The sequence below is a fragment of the Bos indicus x Bos taurus genome, chromosome 27, assembly GCF_003369695.1.
Source record: "Bos indicus x Bos taurus breed Angus x Brahman F1 hybrid chromosome 27, Bos_hybrid_MaternalHap_v2.0, whole genome shotgun sequence".
NCBI lineage: Eukaryota > Metazoa > Chordata > Mammalia > Artiodactyla > Bovidae > Bos > Bos indicus x Bos taurus.
The window spans coordinates 35,889,751-35,907,616 of record NC_040102.1 but is presented as its reverse complement, the minus strand read 5'-3'; the positions used below and the strand labels follow the sequence as shown (position 1 = coordinate 35,907,616).

The 17,866-nt window shown below is 44.7% G+C and overlaps 1 protein-coding gene across 2 annotated transcripts; it reads right to left on the bottom strand.

Moving 5' to 3' along the window:
* Window positions 1-292: 292 nt before the first annotated feature.
* GOLGA7 (golgin A7) lies at window positions 293-17,294 on the bottom strand. 2 transcript variants are annotated; one of them, XM_027529836.1, is made up of 6 exons: window positions 17,270-17,294; window positions 16,809-16,941; window positions 11,554-11,706; window positions 5,351-5,452; window positions 4,076-4,138; window positions 293-1,677 (listed from the first exon to the last, which is right to left on the bottom strand). In XM_027529836.1, exons 2-5 carry the CDS (start codon window positions 16,917-16,919, stop codon window positions 4,091-4,093), a joined length of 414 nt encoding a protein of 137 aa, XP_027385637.1. In that variant the 5' UTR covers window positions 16,920-16,941; window positions 17,270-17,294; the 3' UTR covers window positions 293-1,677; window positions 4,076-4,090. The 2 variants fall into 2 exon arrangements, with proteins under 2 accessions (XP_027385637.1, XP_027385636.1); XM_027529835.1 differs by lacking the exon at window positions 17,270-17,294 and adding an exon at window positions 17,157-17,246.
* Between the last annotated feature and the right edge of the window lie 572 nt (window positions 17,295-17,866).

Below are 17,866 nucleotides of genomic sequence, written 5' to 3'. Positions count from 1 at the left end.
GTCATGATCCTGTGATACTTTTCCCCAATGAAACACTCCAATCTCTTATTTAATACATTTTGACTATTGGGGACTATTTCTTGGTTTGGAGCCCTGTCGCTAATATATCTTCATTTAAGAGATAAAGCATGTGAAAAACTGCTGAGTGTGACAAGCCATATAAATGTCAGATGTTTGTTTAAAAATACTAAGCTGCACTGGACCAGGGGTTCTCCTAGTATTGTCTATCTGCCAAATTTAAACTGTTTCATTTACACTTTACCAAATCACACCAAATATGACACAGAGACAATTTGTTTAAGAAAAGTTTTACTAATGTGTTAATATTTCAGCAAAGTTATTGCAACGGGTTGAAAAGGCAGACAGACACACTATTATAGGCTATTATAAAGTAACAAGTTATACAATTAAAATATTACATGGAACTATGGGATTTACTGAATAATTAACAGATCATAAAAGAAATTAAATCTGAAAGGTTAAATCCAGTATTAGCACCTACAACATCTCTGAAAGTAAAACTTTTAACTGTTTCCTTCTCTCCTAATACATGTCTTATCCTTCACCCCAAAACAGTGCTCTCAAACCCCGAAGGTGAAGGGTATGGGAAGTCCCCGTGCTAAGAACATACAGCCCAAAAAAGAACTCCAAACAGTGACTCGGGACTTGACACTTTTAGCTGGAAATCACTTATCTTACTGAACTTGAACCAGTCATACATGTTTCTGTGCACGGAATACTGTATATGATAAAGTCTATGAATCATAAGGACTGCCATCAGGGAGAGTTAAAAATTAGCAATGTACAGTATTATTCCTATCAAATTTTTTTTTCTCTTAAGTTACATTTATAACAAAACTATAATTAAAATATTTATTACACTTGCTCATTACACGTTCAGGGACACAGCAGGGACATTTGAGTTTGATGGTTTAGCATCCACTTTATTGTGCTTACTTATTTTTATAAGGAACAAGCGACACATACCACATCTTCCCAATGTTTGAGGTGATGCAGTAGTAACAGAATTCTAAAAAAAAACCAAACCTGGAAAATGCATTAAATACTGCTTTAATTAGGAAATGGCTATAATAAAACAAGTAAAATAATACATTATTTTTCCAATGAGCTTCGGTTTGGGAAATTAAACAGCAGAAGTAGATCTTTAAGCTTTGAGTCACAGCAAAACTGGTAGTTCTCTGAAATCTGAGAGATGCGTTAGCAAAACCAGACACAGCCCACCCTTCACCAAAATCCTGGAGAAAAGCATTTCATGAATTCGGGGGAGTAAGACTGAACACTGGCTAGGGCACGACTTGCTGAAGCCCAAGGAATGGTGAGAACCACTGGTGCTGGTGGCAGGTGAGAAATAAACTGTGCTGGGCTGACCAACTGCATATGTTTTTAATGGCTTTGAATGAAAAAGTGAAACGCTTCACTGCATTTTCTCAGAAACTGATCAAAAGATCGCAGAGTCCTACACGATTTGGAGACACAAAGTGGATGCTGAGCGACTAGAGGTCACTCCAGGTGCGGAATTTTAGAAAGTCAGTCCTTGGAGTGAATGGCACCGTGGCTCTGGCAGCAGATACGAAGGAATGATGCTCTGGAGAGGAGGTAGGGGGACGCTCTGCGGTCGGCCGGTGGACAGGTGAGGGTCCCAGCTGGAGGTGGGATCTGCAGTTAGAAGGGGAAGCAAAGGTTTAGAAAGCGACACCGACTGACCTCCCAAGAGCAGCTGCTGTGACCTCCCCGCGTGTGGGCTACACTCCATTAACCCAGGCTCTGGCTACTGAGATGCCCATATCTGTCTCATCTGCCGAAGGGGGTCCACGGCTCGAGGGTCCAGAGATCCAAGCCTGAATGTTTGCATCTCTGACCAAGCATGTCTCGAGAGGCAGGACAGCACAGGGGTGTGCGGCCAATCCAGGCCTGGCTGCCTCCTGCCGACCTGCCAGTCTGGGGCCCTGGACAAGTAACTGAAATCCTCTGGGCCTCAGTCCCCTCGTCTGAAACACAGGGATGCCGCCACGGACCTCAGAGGGTGTTGTGAATGATGCGGGCACACGGGGGGGCCCACAAGCGCTGGGTGTTTTTATTATCACTTCTTTATCATGATAGATTAGTGCTACATTCTGTTTTTTAAGTAAAGAAGACAATCTTAATCTGAAGAGAGAAAACAACCATCAGTTTGTTGGGTAACAAAGGTATCAAAAAAATTCAAACTTTTTTAAAAGGAGCAAGATATAACACTCTTTTTTAAAAAATAAAGGCCACCTCCATGATTTGTGTGCTCTTAAGTCATTAATTTTAATTCCCATGTAATGCTTTAAGCTGCAGACACCACGTACGCTTAAGAAAAACGACAGAACTGAATTCATTAGAGAGTTTTCCCCTCTCCTCTAAGACCTCAGCCCACACAGGATCCCGGGTCTGAGGAACACACAGCTCTGAAAACTAAATTACACTGAACGAAAATATTTGCATTCATGAAATTACCACAAGTTCCTAATGTAAATCTCATTTCAAAATTTCACTGTTGTTGAATATTGATAGATTCGTCTCTGGTGTGCAATTGCTCCAAATCCCGCGCCACCTCAGAAAAACAGTGTATTAAAGCAATAAGAGCTGCAAAGTGAGTCATGACAAATGGGTTGTGCCAAAGCAGCGCAGCTGCAACTGATCAAACAAACGTATCCCAGCGGCCGTCACCAAACCCACACGTAGGGCTCCTGGCTGCTCGTCTGAGAAACACCAGTTTGCAAACCGCACGTGAGAAAGTGTGTGAACAGGTAACACTAAGTGCTCCAAAACAGCCTCAGTAAAGACTAAAACACACGGCAGAGCATGTCATTGTTTAGGTCTGTGTCTTGTAAGAACTCGGGGGACACATTCCCTGGCACTCAGAGAAGGCAGCTATGTATTAACAGCATTCAACAAATGGTACAGGGCAGACAAGATGTTATTTTTAAAAGGTACTGGAAAAGAAACGAAGGGGAAAAGCACTTAGAATAATGTGATGGACTCTCTCTTTCTCCACATCTCTGCTGCTGCATGTACTTACAGGAAGTATGGTGAAAAGACAAGGCTTTATGGTCAATCAGACTCGGGTTGGTAACCCGGGACTCATTAGCTGTGTGACCTGGAGATCATCACTTAGTCTCTTCCTATCTTGGTTTGCTTATCTGTTAAGTGGGGGAAATACTGGGCAGGATTCTCGTGAGAACTGGAAACACCGTCTGTGTAACACCTAGCACACAGCCATGCCCTCAAAACAGCAGCGAGTATCATTACTGTTGCCCTGGGGAGGAGGCTGTCTGCTCTGGTTGAATCTGTTTCTGCGCGGCCTCCTGTGAGTCAGGGACAGCTGCCTGCGGACGCGCTCAGGAAAGCACCGCGGTAGAATTACTACTGGGAGGCAGAGAGTAGGATGGAAACATGCAGAAATCGACCATTTTTTTGGTCACTTAGAAGGCACAGTGGCTTCCAGGTGATTCTTCCCGCACATTCCCACCAGCATTCATCAATTCGTTGCTCAGTTGTTCAACGTCATTATATGGATGTGTGAGAACATGAACATTCTAAAGAGAAAGAACATTTATGGTTCTACCCACTGGAGGTAAGGTTTTTTCTAAAGGGCTATGAAGCCACTTAAATACATGAAATATTTAGAATCTCCCTATTCTGAAACGTTTCTTTGGTTATTAAAGCCATTTAATGGCTTTAATGACAGGGAAATCTGTCAGGGAAAAAAATGTCAGGGAAATCTCTGATCTGATTTTTATGTGTAAGACCCATGTATTAAAATGTCCAGATAGTTTTGAAATATTAAAATAAGACCGCCCCCAAACCCCCCAAACAAAGTAATAACAAAACCAGTCTGAAAACAACAAAGGCGGAAGAAAAAAAATCAGGATTAAACTATCACTTGGGTTAACAGAATTTGGGTTAATGACACATTTTAAATATCAAGTCAGTACAAAGAGTATGCCAGGATTTATGATGCAGGCGAGAAAATTTATGCATCCTACAAAATTACAGAAATGGCACATAAATCATACAATTTCATATTTACCTTTAATTCTATGGTTTATCTTCCACTGCTCATGCCTCTGTCTTCATAAATGGTAATTTCAATCTGAACAGCATGACTGTTAAGAAAACACACTGGAGAACAGAACACAGAAAAAGGGACTACGGAGGGAAGATGGGTGTGATCTGTGCGGACTTGTCTTTACTTAACTTAAAAAAAAAGTTGTTTTGGCTGCGCCTCGCGGCGTGTGGGACATCTTCGTTCCCCGCGTGAGACTGAACCTGCAACCGCCGACTGGAGGCCGGAGTCTTAACTGCTGGACCGCTAGGAAAGTCCCCTTGTCTTTACTTATCTTACATTACCATTTACATAATTTTAAATTATCAATAATTATTATTTGCTTTACTTGTTTCAAAACATTAAAAATTTCTCCTGCTTAAGTTAAACAGGGTGTTTTCCACACCTTGCTGAAAAATTCAAGAAATGTAATTGCTTGTGGTATACCACAGAGTTCCTCTCCAGACATTATTTACTTTTTAAAAGAAGAAAAGAATCTGAAAAAGGATACTTTATTGCAGAACTAAGGGGGATGCTCTTAACTGAGCATCCATAGTGAGGTAATGACATCAGGGGTGCAAAGCACCCTGAAATTGTATGCAAACTTTTTTTTGTGAGAGAGCTCACGACCTCTAAAAGTTTAAGAAACACTGATACAAGTATAATAAAGCCGTTGAAATGCTTATCAGCCGGAAGGCCTGGGATTATCTGACCTAGGTTATAAAAAATTTTATTTTACCCAGTTATTTATTTTACTTGTTATCAAGCTAAATTAGTTTTTTTTTTTGCAATTTTATTTACCAAATTACCAAAATAAACTTCATGATTTTCAAAGTCAACTGCCTCTAAAATATGCAGTTATGTCAAAGGTAATGAAATGATACATCTGGCAGCTGTAACTGATTTCAACGAGTCAGATGAACCCACGGAGCTGAGATTTATTTGGACGACGAGCTCTCTGCGCACTGAGTTCATGCATTTCAAAGGGGCCTTTGGTGCAGCCTCTGCAGCTGAGATGCATGACTCACCCGACTCCCATTATTACTACAAGATGCTGCACAGCCACCAAGACAACGGCAGCCCCAACACTAAATGCTCCAGAGCCCAGCACGACGCCCGGGAAGGAGTTGTGCTGGAGGGAGAGTGTGCCTTTCAGCAGCACAGCCCACAGCAGGTTCGGGAACTGAGGGAAATCCTCTCTTACCCGGGCTGACGGGGCCATCAAATACTCAGACCTCATGATCTGGACTGAAAAGATACAACTCGCAGCCCTCTCTCGATGGGATCTGTCAGGAGGAGGCCTTGTGGGGCATAGATCTTCTCATTCTGCTCTTGAATGTATTTGGAGACTTTCTTCAGGACCTGACCAAAGAGAAACAACACAGCTCTCTTACCAACTTCATCAGATTTTCCTTTTGAGTATTTAGCTGAACTGCAAAATATTCAGGCAGTGGAATTAGTTTTCAAAGCAATAAATAGGTGTTCATGTGGAGGGACAGCTCTGACTCCATGGCTCATGCCCTGGGTCCCCAACACCCGCCCCCCCAACCCCAGTTCTGAGCACGTCCATACAGCCTAAGTCCAAACAGAGATGCAGCCAGATGGTGGCACGGGAGCCACGCGCCTTCCCTCCGTCCTGGATATGGAGAAATTTGGAGGTGACCATACACACACGTTACGTGCCTTCCCCTTCCCTACTCGGGAAATGTGTGACATGTGACCTCCTCTAATATCAGGGACAGCTTCTGGCTTTCTCCTGGACACTTGAGAGATGCTTCTCGGGACTTCTCTGCAGTCCAGTGGTCAGGACCTTCGGGTCACTGCTGAGGGCCCATTTGCACGCCTGATCGGGGAACTAAGATCCTACAAACCGTAAGCCATGCCCCTCACCCTCCCCTCCAAAAGAGAAAGAAAGAACTGCTTTCTCCGCTGTACATTTTCATCATTTAAAGTCATAGTACAAAGCGGGCATATAACAAAGGGAGTCCAGTGCATTTAAAACTGAGAAATCTGTGTCCTTCATCAGGCACGTTTGTGCTGGCTGCCATGGAGGTCTGGTGACCAGTGCTCTACATCGTCTCCCGGCCTGCACGGGAGGCTGCTCTGAAGCCTGCTCTTGTGTCCTAGATGGGAACCTCGATTTATAAGTTTAGGATTAAGGTTGTAAAAGTCAAAGCAAACGTAGACAAAAACCAGATAGGATAAAAAGGAACTCCTGGAAATTGCCAAATCTTAAGCTTTAATAAGGGCAATTCTGAGACAGATAACCTAGAAGAAAATAAATCTTAATAGCGATACACAAAATCAAAGAGTCACATGTTTTATTTCAGATTCAAGGTCATTATAATCCTTTGCTGGCTCTAATCTTCAAAGAGGCTTTGATCCAATTCTTTAATTATTGTATGTTTCCTTAAATTCACACTACCAGAATATGATAAAGTCACAGATAAATGTGATCACAACATAAAGGGAAAAAAAGAACTGTATGAAAATAAAGCTGGAAATGAAGAAATTTTATTTAAGTGTGGGTCTATAATGTACCAGAACAAACCAACATATTAGAATGATAAAATGTAGCTGCTTTGGCATAAACTGATTTAGAATTTAAAACTCTATGCTGCTTGTATAATGAAGGACAATAAACAGTCTATTCAGGTTACATCTCTGGGGAATAATATAATCTCATGTTTTACGTTTTTTTAAAAAGAGCATGATATTATTAAGAGAGCCATCTGCAGGATTATGAAGTAATGTAAGAATACTATTTCTAAAGAAAAGACTTTTTCACCTAATTACCTAAAGTACATATGTCATTCTCCTATTTTCAACTCTCAAAGAATTTGAGCAGTGCCTGGTCTTAATGAGCAAAAAAAAAAAAAAAAAAAATCTCAGTCACTCTCTTTCCACCAGGATTTGTCAATCATGCTGCTGCTGCTGCTGCTAAGTCACTTCAGTTATGTCTGACTCTGTGCGACCCCACAGACAGCAGCCCACCAGGCTCCCCCATCCCTGGGATTCTCCAGGTAAGAACACTGTCAATCATGCTAAAAAGAGGGGAAGCAAGTCACCCACGAAGGTGCCCAATTCAGGATTCTCCCTCTTCTCTCCAATTTCCTTCTGTGCTCACCTGCCAGAGCTGGAAACCGGAGAGCCAGGCTCCTCTCGGCCCGTCCATTTCCACCGGGTGGACACCGAGAAACCCGCCTGCATGGCTGATTTCAAAGAAAGGATTCCTTCACACAGCTCTCCTCCCCTCCTTGAGTGCAGGTTATTAGCAAAGACACAGCCATCCTTTATTCGATTCAAGCAGAACTCTGTTGTGCAAGGCTTTTGTTTAAACTTTGATAACACTCATGGACATTTGGGTTTCAGTTCAGAAAGAAGACAGTCAGTTTTCCTTGGGTGCCAGCTGCAAATCCTCCCATAGCACTGCAGTGAAGGCAGCACCGTGCTAACCCAGACGTGTCGTTAGCAACAGACAGCTCACGGACGTGAGTCAACTCGTACCTCGCTCCTGACAGGACAGAGCACCGTTCTCAGCCTCCAGGAACTCTGTGTTGACATTTTATTCATACTTCACTATTTTTAGTAAATCGTTGTTAAAACAAAGTATAATACCGAACAAAATTATCTCTGTTATCCTCAAACCCGCAATAAAAACCTCAGTTTGTATAGTATTTACAAAGTTAAACACTCAGACTTCAGGAAAAGCTATTGTCCTCTTTGAGAATAAGCCTCTCAAAGCCCTTGAGGAAAGATAACCGAAGTGGGGTTGAGTGAGAGGCCCAGGGGCTTAGTGTTTCCAGAAAGATCTGAGTTCCTCTGACTGTGCTCTTTTCACATAACAGCCCATGGGCAGCAGGGACGCCTCTGGTGGACGAACACACAACTGCTCCTGAAAGAAGAACGTTCCACAGGCCCATTTGTTCCCTGATTAAGCAATGGAGAGGAATAACACTGAAGCCTTTATCTTCATTGTAAATCAATAAATAGCACATTATAGAAAAAAAAAAGCATGATTGTTCTAGTGGGTTTTAAAAGGCCTATTTACAATCTCAAAAAATTTAACCCACATGACAAGGTGTAAGTGTCATTATACTTGGCTTACTGTTTGTAGACTGCAAGTTTTAGTGTTCAAAACGATAAAGATTAAATGACTCAATTTTGTCCCTTCATAAAGTAGAAAATAATAGTGCAGGAATTCCTAAGGGGCAAACTGGAGAGAGGGAGTGGCTGAGTGCTCTAACATTTTTATCATCTTATCAAAAATACAAATACACATTTACAATGTTTTCTTTTAAAAGTACATGGAGATTATATCATTATGAACATTCCAGTTATGTACTTTGCATGATCTAGTTAATTCATGTCCACATTTCTTATATAAAATCACATATTTATAAAATGTGCCATAAATTTGGGTTTCTTGACTAATTTTATTGGGTCTTTATTTGCTTTATAATACTTACTCGGTAAAAGAGACTTTAATTAGACTTGTAAAGTAATACCTTATATGTTACTTATGAACTCAAGTCCATTATTTTCTGATGTTGAGAAGTGCCTTCCAAAATTAATAATCAAAATAATCAAATAATAATAAAAAATATTTTAATTAAGAGTTGCTAAATGTTTTAGTAGATAAAGAAACTAGCAGCTGCTAAAAAAAGATTACTTATACACTTATACACTCGAGGTAAAAAAAAAAAAAAAAAAAAACCTGTACATGTAAGTGCATATGTATCTGATTAAAACATGTATGTACACACACACTAACTTGGTTTTTAAGTCTATCTTAAGAAAACTTTATTTAGCACCTGCCATAAATAAAATAAAGCAATTTATTAATTCAAAGATCCATTATATTTCTTTTTTGGATTTACCTTGTTTTTTTAAACAATGCTGTGTTAATTACTGCTATACAGCAAAGTGATTCAGTTATACATGTACATAACATTCTCTTTCATATTCTGTTTCATGATGGTTTCTTTCCTATGTCTCCTAGTCTACATCTGCTAACACCCACCCCTACTCCTTGGTAACCACCAGTCTAAGACCTGCTTACAATTGAGAACTCAGATTTGGGGAGATGAACTTGTCCATGACTCAAAACTAGGAAATGACCTAGCTGGCACCCAGTGATCAGTCTCTTTATAACTGATGCCAGAGGCAGGTATCTGTACCTATTTTAGCAAAGGCACATGAAAAAATAAGTTAATTAAAATTTCATCAACAAATTCAAAAACTACAGTGAAATAACAATTCAAGCATGTAATATTCCATGAGGCATGAATAAAACACTCTGGAGGAAGTATTTCTGCCTTAAATTGGAACTATTACACGTCTTCGACGGCCACGTGGCATGAGTGTCTTACCTGCACGAGCCCAGCCCTCCCCGCCCACCCCCTCCCGTGGTCAGTGGCTCCCCAGCGCACCCGGCTCCTCCTCCACCACCTCGTCCCTTGAGTCCGAGCACCTCCTGCTGTCCCTGCCGCTCCCTCCCTGCCCAGGCTCTTCTCCTCTCCTGCCTGGACTTCTACGAAGCGTCTTACTTGCACTTTTACACCTTTCTTCCCCAGAGCCAAGAAATCTGTTTAAAATGAAAATCAGATCCTACCACCCTCCTGCTTGAAAAGCTTCAGTGATCCTTCCCTGCGTGGAAATAAAATCTAAGCCTCTCTCCAGGGAGAACACACTCCACGGTGAAGGACGCAGGTCCCCTCACCTCCCCCACCACCTCCGCCCTCCCCTGCTCTGCACGGGGGACCCACGCTCTGCGTGTCCTCCTCCGTCCTCCTGAAAGGCCCCAGGCTCCCCATCCTTCACGTGGCAGCTGAATGTTAGCACTCCAGAGGCCCTTTCTGACCCCCCATCTAAATTAGTCTCTCCAGTTATGTTCTATCCTAGGGAAGCTTGGTTTTTTCTAAGGCATTTATCACAACTTACAATTCTGTGGGTTTTGTTTTCTTAGTATCAGTTTTTACTAGACTTATAAACTCCACAACGTCAGTAACCATGTCTGCCCATTCAGTTATATCCTCTGCACAGTGCTTAGCACATAGTAGATGTTCAATAAATATTAATCGAATGGATCCCGTGTCCCTTCACTCACCAAATGTATCACTAAAGAGGAGCTGCTAAGACAAAACAGACTAAAAGCGGATACGGATCCTTTGTGACTTCTGATGTCGAACGTTAAGCAGGAAAGAAAGTGTGTGACATGGAGAAGGACATAAACTGCCTGTGTAGCTCTTTAAATGCTCACCAGGGGATTCACACCAGGATGGTAAGGAAGAACATGGTGGTATGTTCAGCCAACAGCTCAAAAAGCTGGAGCCGCACGTGTCCACTCTCCACCACATGGAGTACAAGACAGCCACCGGGAGACTTCGGCCGGAGAGGGTGTGACACTAAACTCCTTAGAGCCTTCCCTTTCTAAACATGGTCAGAACGGAATGATCCTCTAGGGGTTTACTGTAATTAATATACATCCATTCATTGAACACACGAGTGCCTCCTACGCCCAAGGCCTCGTGCTAGGCGTCAAGAGGGATACACTGTCCTTGATCGCAAGAAAAACACATACTTGATGGGCAAGTAAGACAGGAATATAAATGCTACATTCCTCAGCAGAGACTGCTTAAGTACCAGAAAACAGATTCCAGTAACGCGCTGTGGGGACAGAGAGGAGAGAAGGAGTCCAATCAGAAGAGAGGGCGAAAAGTCAGCTGAGAGCGGGACTGAGGGACTGAGGCGATTCGGACACGGGAAGGGCATCTCAGGTGGAGGAAGGCTTCTCAGAGGGCGCACCTGGCTGAAAGATAAAGTGAGGACGGGGGGAGACAGGCCTGGGAGAGGTGAGCTGGGGGAGGGCTTGAGAAGGCCCCTCATGCTGCAGGAGAGGCACGGCTGTGTTTCACGACACAACAGCTGTTTGGAAATGCAAGAGAAAGGCAGGAAAGAGGCTCTGTGGCTGTGGTGTTGGTCTAGGAGAGATGTCACAAGGGCATAAATCAGGGGGTGGCAGAGGGTGTCATAAAGTTAATGAATGGGGAAATGGAAGACAGCTCGGTCTGACTACTGGTACAATTTCCCTCTTCTTGACCCTCTGAAGATGCTGGGTGAAAAAGACAGGGTGCCGCTGAACCAAGTGGGGAGGTGAGGCTTGACTTTCAGACCCCTAAGTTGAGAAGCCAGCAGCTCTGGGTCCAGCAGACAGTTCAAAGGGGAGACAAGCACTCAGGTGGGAGGAGGAGATGGAGGGTACACATTTGGGGAAATAAAAACTCAGCACTCTTCTATGTGTCTGGTCATAGAGGCAACAATAAAATCTGAATTATTATTATTATAAAAGGCCCTTTAAATTTTATAGCAAGTGTCACCATGCAAACATAACCTGTAACAAACCCACATTTTTTTTTTTTTTAAATGATTGTAAGAGATTGGGAAAACATGGGCAGGCTTACCTTCTCATAATGAGTTTCCATGCACAGGAAGATGGTGTACGCCGTTAGACAAGCCAGGCAGCCTTCCAGATACGACTGGCCCCCAAGCTTCTCGGCCTCGGCGTAAAGGTTATTTAGGGTCCGAACTGTTTCTTCAAACTGCTGCCGATCAATCTGTACCGAGAAAAGAATTTTAAAATAAGTTTTGGAAAAAAAAAAAAAAAAAAAGATGAACATGTCACTCCTGCCTTCGATCCCTAAATAGGTCACTGTCTTGTCAATATTTTTATCTGTCGGCAAACAAATTTTCAGGTGATTAAATCTGGATCTAAGTTGCTGAAACTGGTTAGTGTTTGTTTAGTTTCATCTTTCTTTTGGACACTGTGTTATGTCCAAGTTGAAAAGGGTGTCTCCCGATCCTCTGTGCTGAATCACAAGTAACTTAATTAAATAACACAGTCCTTCCGGCCCTCCATTCTCCCACACTCCCATTTACAGAGCTCGTACTTTCGGGTATCACCACAGGCAGGCCTTGGAGAAAGGTGAGTAAGACACTGACTTGTCCTCACGGCATTGAGAGTCATGAGTGTAACAGACATGTAACAGTGAAAACACAAGCAGCCAACAGGACACTGCAACTGAGGCGTGCGTGAAGAACGAGGGCACCCGAGGAGGGGCGGCACGCTCCCTCAGCAGGAAGGGCAGGCGATCCTAAATCGTGGTCCCTCAATGCCGGCATCGACTGAGGCCAAAAATGGGAGGAAGGACACTGTCAGCAGATCAAAAGGGGCAAACTCTGTATGCTTTCCCCATCTCTTTTGCAGTAACCACTTGGTTACTAAGAGCTCACACTGGACGAGGCAAAATCGCCCACTCCCGCGGGGCTCTTCTCACCAAGCACGCCTATGACCTTTTTTCTAGTCAGTGACGCCATCACCTCACACGTGTGCTAACACGACCGTCGTATCTCCTTTTCTCCAATGACCCGCTTTCACTTTCTTCTTCCAGTTTCCTTTTCCTTCCTTCTTTTAACAGCACTTTGTCAGTTTCAAATCTCCATGGGAATTTCAGGGCCCAAGGTAGAGCATTTCACCCAATTCTATCCTTCTCAGCAGGTAACAAAGCCCAACTTATCTGTCCTTATCCTCAGCCTGCTCTCACACAGTATCCCCCTTATTCCTAAAACGAATACCCACTTACATATTAATTCTTTCCTTTATGAAGGCTTTACACAGAAACAGACTCAGAAAGAAACTCCAAGAACCTTAATACACACTTTGAGACAGAACATTTCCAAATTTCCAAAACACTTCCAAAATTATGCTCCAAGAACATAATTCTTTGTTAACAGATTATCAACCTTAAGCTATTAGAAAACCTTTAGGTAAGAGGCAGCTGCCTTGTCCTTCATGTGGAAAATGGTGAAGATTCAGTGAGCCAAACGCATGAAAACCTTAAAGTGGTGGTGACTCAACCTGCCTTTCAAAAGGAGCTACTTTAAATTTCCCAGAACAGGAGTGTTTCTGATGGGGGCTGGGTGAGTGGGGACAGAGCTGGGAGCCAGGGCCGCCCCTTGAAGACGTGCCGTGTCACTGACGGTCACTTGGGCAACCCGTCAGCATTCCCAGAGCACAGACTGAGAGGAGACCTGCTCAGTGAGCAAGTGTGGATGGGAAACTGTTATCTCCACCTGGTTCTGCCAAAGTTAATGTCTTCTGTTTGTTCATCAGTAAAACCATGAAAGTCCAAACAATTTCAAACACTCGCACTTGATTCATCTACAATGTTATGATCTGAGAAAGAAACTTCTCTGAATTTTTTATGTTTCTTTGGATAGAATGATTAAAAACCAGGCGATCCAACCCAGAAACTTTTTTTTTTTTTAAGCCACACCAGGCAGTCTGTGTCATCTCAGTTTCCCGACCAGGGCCTGAACCTGCGTCCCCTGCCTTGGAAGCGCTGAGTCTTAACCACCAGACTGCCAGCAAGTCCCCAACCCAGAAACATTTGATTTCTTTCCGATTTGGAATTACAGATCCCACCAGAAACACTAATTCTTAAAAGTTATTCCACGACTGCAATGCTTTACAGGATGGAAGCAAATCATAAACCATTAAAAAATTTTTTAAAAAAATCCAAGGTGAAGATTAAAAAAAAAAAATAGTTGAATTGAAAAAAAAAACAGATGGGCGTTCCTTGGCAGTCCAGTGGTTAGGTTTTGGCACTTTCACTGCCGAGGGCCCCAGTTCAATCCCGGGGCAGGGAACTAAGATCCTGCGTGCTGTGCAGCGTGGCCAAAAAAAAAAAAAAAATAGTTAAAAAAAAAAAGTTAAGAGCTTCTTGGAAAGATTTGAAAAAAATGCATGACAGGCGGCAGTAAAGGCGAGGACACACAAAACGAAGGGCCCTGCAGGGCGACCGCCGGCCTCGAGCTCACGCCCCGCAGGCTCCATGAGGCGCGGCTGTCCGCGCCCCTCTGGGTGCCTGGACACCGACACAGCAGCTACACTGACACCTGGAGGCTTGTCAAGTTAGAGCGGCTTGGACCAATAAGCAGTGGATGTCTGAATGGAAACAGGAGTCGGGCTCATCTGCCAGAATTTTTGTTTCATGTTGAACTACCTGCCGAAAGCATCAGGCTGAAGCTTGTCAAAGGTAACGAGTCAAAGGTAATTTCTACTGACCAGCTGTAGAGACATAGTTTTAAAGGGATGCAGGGAACAAATGCCTCAATTATAGCTCACTCACTTCTCTTTCTGCCCACAGCAACGGTTCCTAAGATGTCTGCATGCTGGCTAAAGTTAAGAATTGAGCTTTAAAGAAATGTCCTGGCGACAAAGCGCTTACACATCAAAGTATTATGTTCTCAGAGGCAGTGAGAAAGTAAACTTGTTAACACACAGAACTTGTTCTTACTCTCAAATTAAAGGGTACAAATGTGTGTGTGTTTAATGCTTTAAAGTCATATAAAACAGCTGGATGTTTATTTCTCCCTCTATTACATTGCCAAGTACGACGTTCTCACAAAGGGAAACTCAGCCTCAGTGGCAGCGCAATCAGTACAATTTCTAGGTTAAGCAGTAGAGAAACAAAGAGAGAAACCTTTCAATTTTCCATCAAACAAAGCAAGGAAAATTTAAACCTGTAATTTAAATTTAATCTCAACACACTTTAAAAAAAAAAAAAAAAAATCAAAGCTTTCCCAAACAGTTTCAAGTATAAGCTAGTGTTTTAACCCAAACATTTAAAAAGAAAAAAAAAAAAAATTCAAGGGTAGCTCAGCTGATAAAGAATCTGTCTGTAATGCAGGAGATCTCGGTTCAATTCCTGGATTGGGAAGATCCCCTGGAGAAGGGATAGGCTACCCACTCCAGTATTCCTGGAATTCCCTAGTGGCTCAGATGGTAAAGAATCTGTCTGCAAAGTGGGACACCTGGGTTCAATCCCTGGGTTGGGAAGAGTCTCTGGAGAAGGAAATGGTAACCCACTCCAGTATTCTTGTCTGGAGAATCCCCGTGGACAGAGAAACCTGGCGGGCTACAGTCCATGGGGTCGCGAAGTCTGACTGAGCGACTAAGTGCACACACACATAGTACTCAGAATCACAAGTGGTGCTGGGCTACACGAAGTCAGAGAAACGGAGGGACTCCAGAATGTGGCAAGAGAGACTTCCTATAGCCATCCATGGAGTACTGTCACTGCACCGTTTCTGTATTCAGACCATAAAATAAAGGTTCCACCACACACAGAGTTGAAGGCTCAAGTCTGATTCTGCATAAATAGACTTGGCTCAATTATGAGCTGGAAGTTTGACTTTTAAATCCTTTAAACAAAGCATCAAGTGACATCCAAATAAGTGTGGGGCAAAAGAGTTGTTTACATTCTGATCTGAAAGCACATAAACAGTATTAAGTCAGAGTTTCCCTAAGAGACTTAAAAGTGAAACATCTGATCTATTTCATATAAGTACTAAAAAAGCCTGTTAACTATAATGCTAAATTATTTTACAAACCACATTCAGTAGCTCTAGCCAACAGGCAACTTGCTCAATTTCTATCTTTTCAAACCACCATGGAGGTGTCCAGCTAGTGTCAGGCTGAGTTATCTCATAACATGGCAACGACAAACTGCAACAATTACAGGACATTTCATAAACAAACTAATCTACAAATCATCTTCATAAGGTGTGCTGGGTCCTTAATTTGCATTTAAAGAAACATACTTGGGCCACTAACCTGCTGAGGGTTCTAAATCAAGCCAAAGCACACTGTCATTGATCTTTGTTGATTTTCCCACCTTGGCAATCAGGTAGAACGACCTACCCCCCACAAGCTAATTTTACATGACTGCTGCACATTGCTCCAGTACATACTCATCGCCACCTACCTACTCCATGGCCAGCACTTCACATCTCCACACCCATGCCCAATCACCCCTGACTCCCTCACCCTCTTGTCAAAGAGAAAAGAACCACAAAACCTGCTCCCATCTAACCAGAAGCTGACTCTGAGCAGGAAACAGGTTCACCTTACAAACCTCAAGACCAAACAGTCTGTCTTTGGAGTATGAACACACCTAGGCACAAGAAAACACACACATAGTCTCACTTCGCTGCACCTTTACAGTAAGATCCAATGACCATTATTATTCTTTTTATTAAGTCTGAAGAAAGGAGAAACACCCCTTCCTGCGCCCAAGACCGTCCAGAGGACCCACATTCTGATGACAGTTCTGGCCCACAGGCCAACAAAAGTCGGCTCCCAGCGATAATCAGCATAAGGAACTAGTTGAGGGCCTCGTTCTGAGATATTTCCCTGTCCAGACCCATGCACTACTCTGTGTTTCTCAAGGTTCGGAAAAGGCCTGTCTGCGCTGCCCAGCACAGCACCGAATAATAAACTAGCACAAGCGGCCGGACGTTCGTCACTCGAATGATGGTGATCTTTGCGTGGTGAGGTTGGAGAATGCAGCTTACACAACACGCCGAGGTGGGTGGCCTGGAGGGTCAGGAATCAAGTGCCTCATCACTGTGGTCACTAACCCGGGGTGGGGTGGGGTGGGGAGGACAGCAGCGTACCGATTCCGGCCCTGGCCATCATCAGGTCATCCGGCCCGGCGGCTTGGCCTCATTCCTCCTGCTCCCGACCCCGGGTCTTGCTTACCAGACCCCTCCTGGCACAGCCCTGGCCCAGGCCCCAGCTGTGCCCGGCCCCTCCCAGACCCGCACTCCGCCGCCGCCCCGGCCGAGCGCAGGTGCGGGGAGCCCGGCTGCGTACCCGGTTCTCCAGCTCCGCGGGGAACTTGGTCTGGAACTGGCAGCGGGTGCCACTGCTGTAGTCTCGCTGAATGAAGACCTTCCCGGACACCGGCGCCTGCTGCGGCCTCATGGCGAGGACAGGACGGGCCGCGCTGCGGGTTCGGGGGACACCAACCACGGTCATACCCCCGGCCTGGACCCAGGACTCCGGCCCCCCAGCCCCGCAGACCCGCCCAGCGCCCAGAGCGGCCAAAGGCCTCCCGGCCCCACTCCCCTTCACCCATGCTGGCACCACGGCCCTTCAGCTCCCTCCCCGGCCCAGGCCCCGCGCCCCCCCACAGCCCGGTTCGGCCCGGGAAACACGAACCCGCCTCCTCTGCCCTCCAGCTGCTGTCGCAACGCCTACGCCTCCACTTACGTCCTGCCGCAAAAGGCCTCTTCCTCCCCAACACCTCCCCGCCCCTCTGCTCGGACACCTACCTCAAGTCTAGGGCCCACCCTCTCCTCCGGCCGTAAAGCAATCCTGTTGAGACTGCGCGCTACCGTGAGGGGACGCGCTGTGGGCGGGGCCCGCGAGGACTCCGCCCCCCGCCCTGCCCGTAGGAGTCCGGCTGGAAGGAAGAGGCAGGGCGGGGCTGTGGGGCGGGTCCGGGGGCGGGTCCTCAGACCCGGGAGGCGGAACTGCGGGCCCTGTGGGCGGGGCCGCAGGATCCGCTGGGCTTGGCGGCGGGGAGAACCTTGCAGACTGAGCTCATCAGAGGATACTTGGCCTGTAGGCTGGGGATTTCTGTCCTGTGTCATTTCCCTGCTGTGTCATTTCCTCATTCGTCGTGCGGACAGAGTTTCTAATCACTGACTGAAAGGTTTTATTTTCGCTTTTGATTGGAACTCTCAGTTTACACCTGAGAAACCACTCAACCGTACAAAACAAACTGCTCACAGGCATCCCCTCCTCCAGCTTTCCTGGAGGTGTTGTCTTTTCCTTCCACCCCAAAGATTTTCATCTAGCACCCCAGCCTCTGCCCCTCAGGTGACCTGACAGGCTTGTGTGAGCCCTTGATGCCCTCCCTGAGCTCA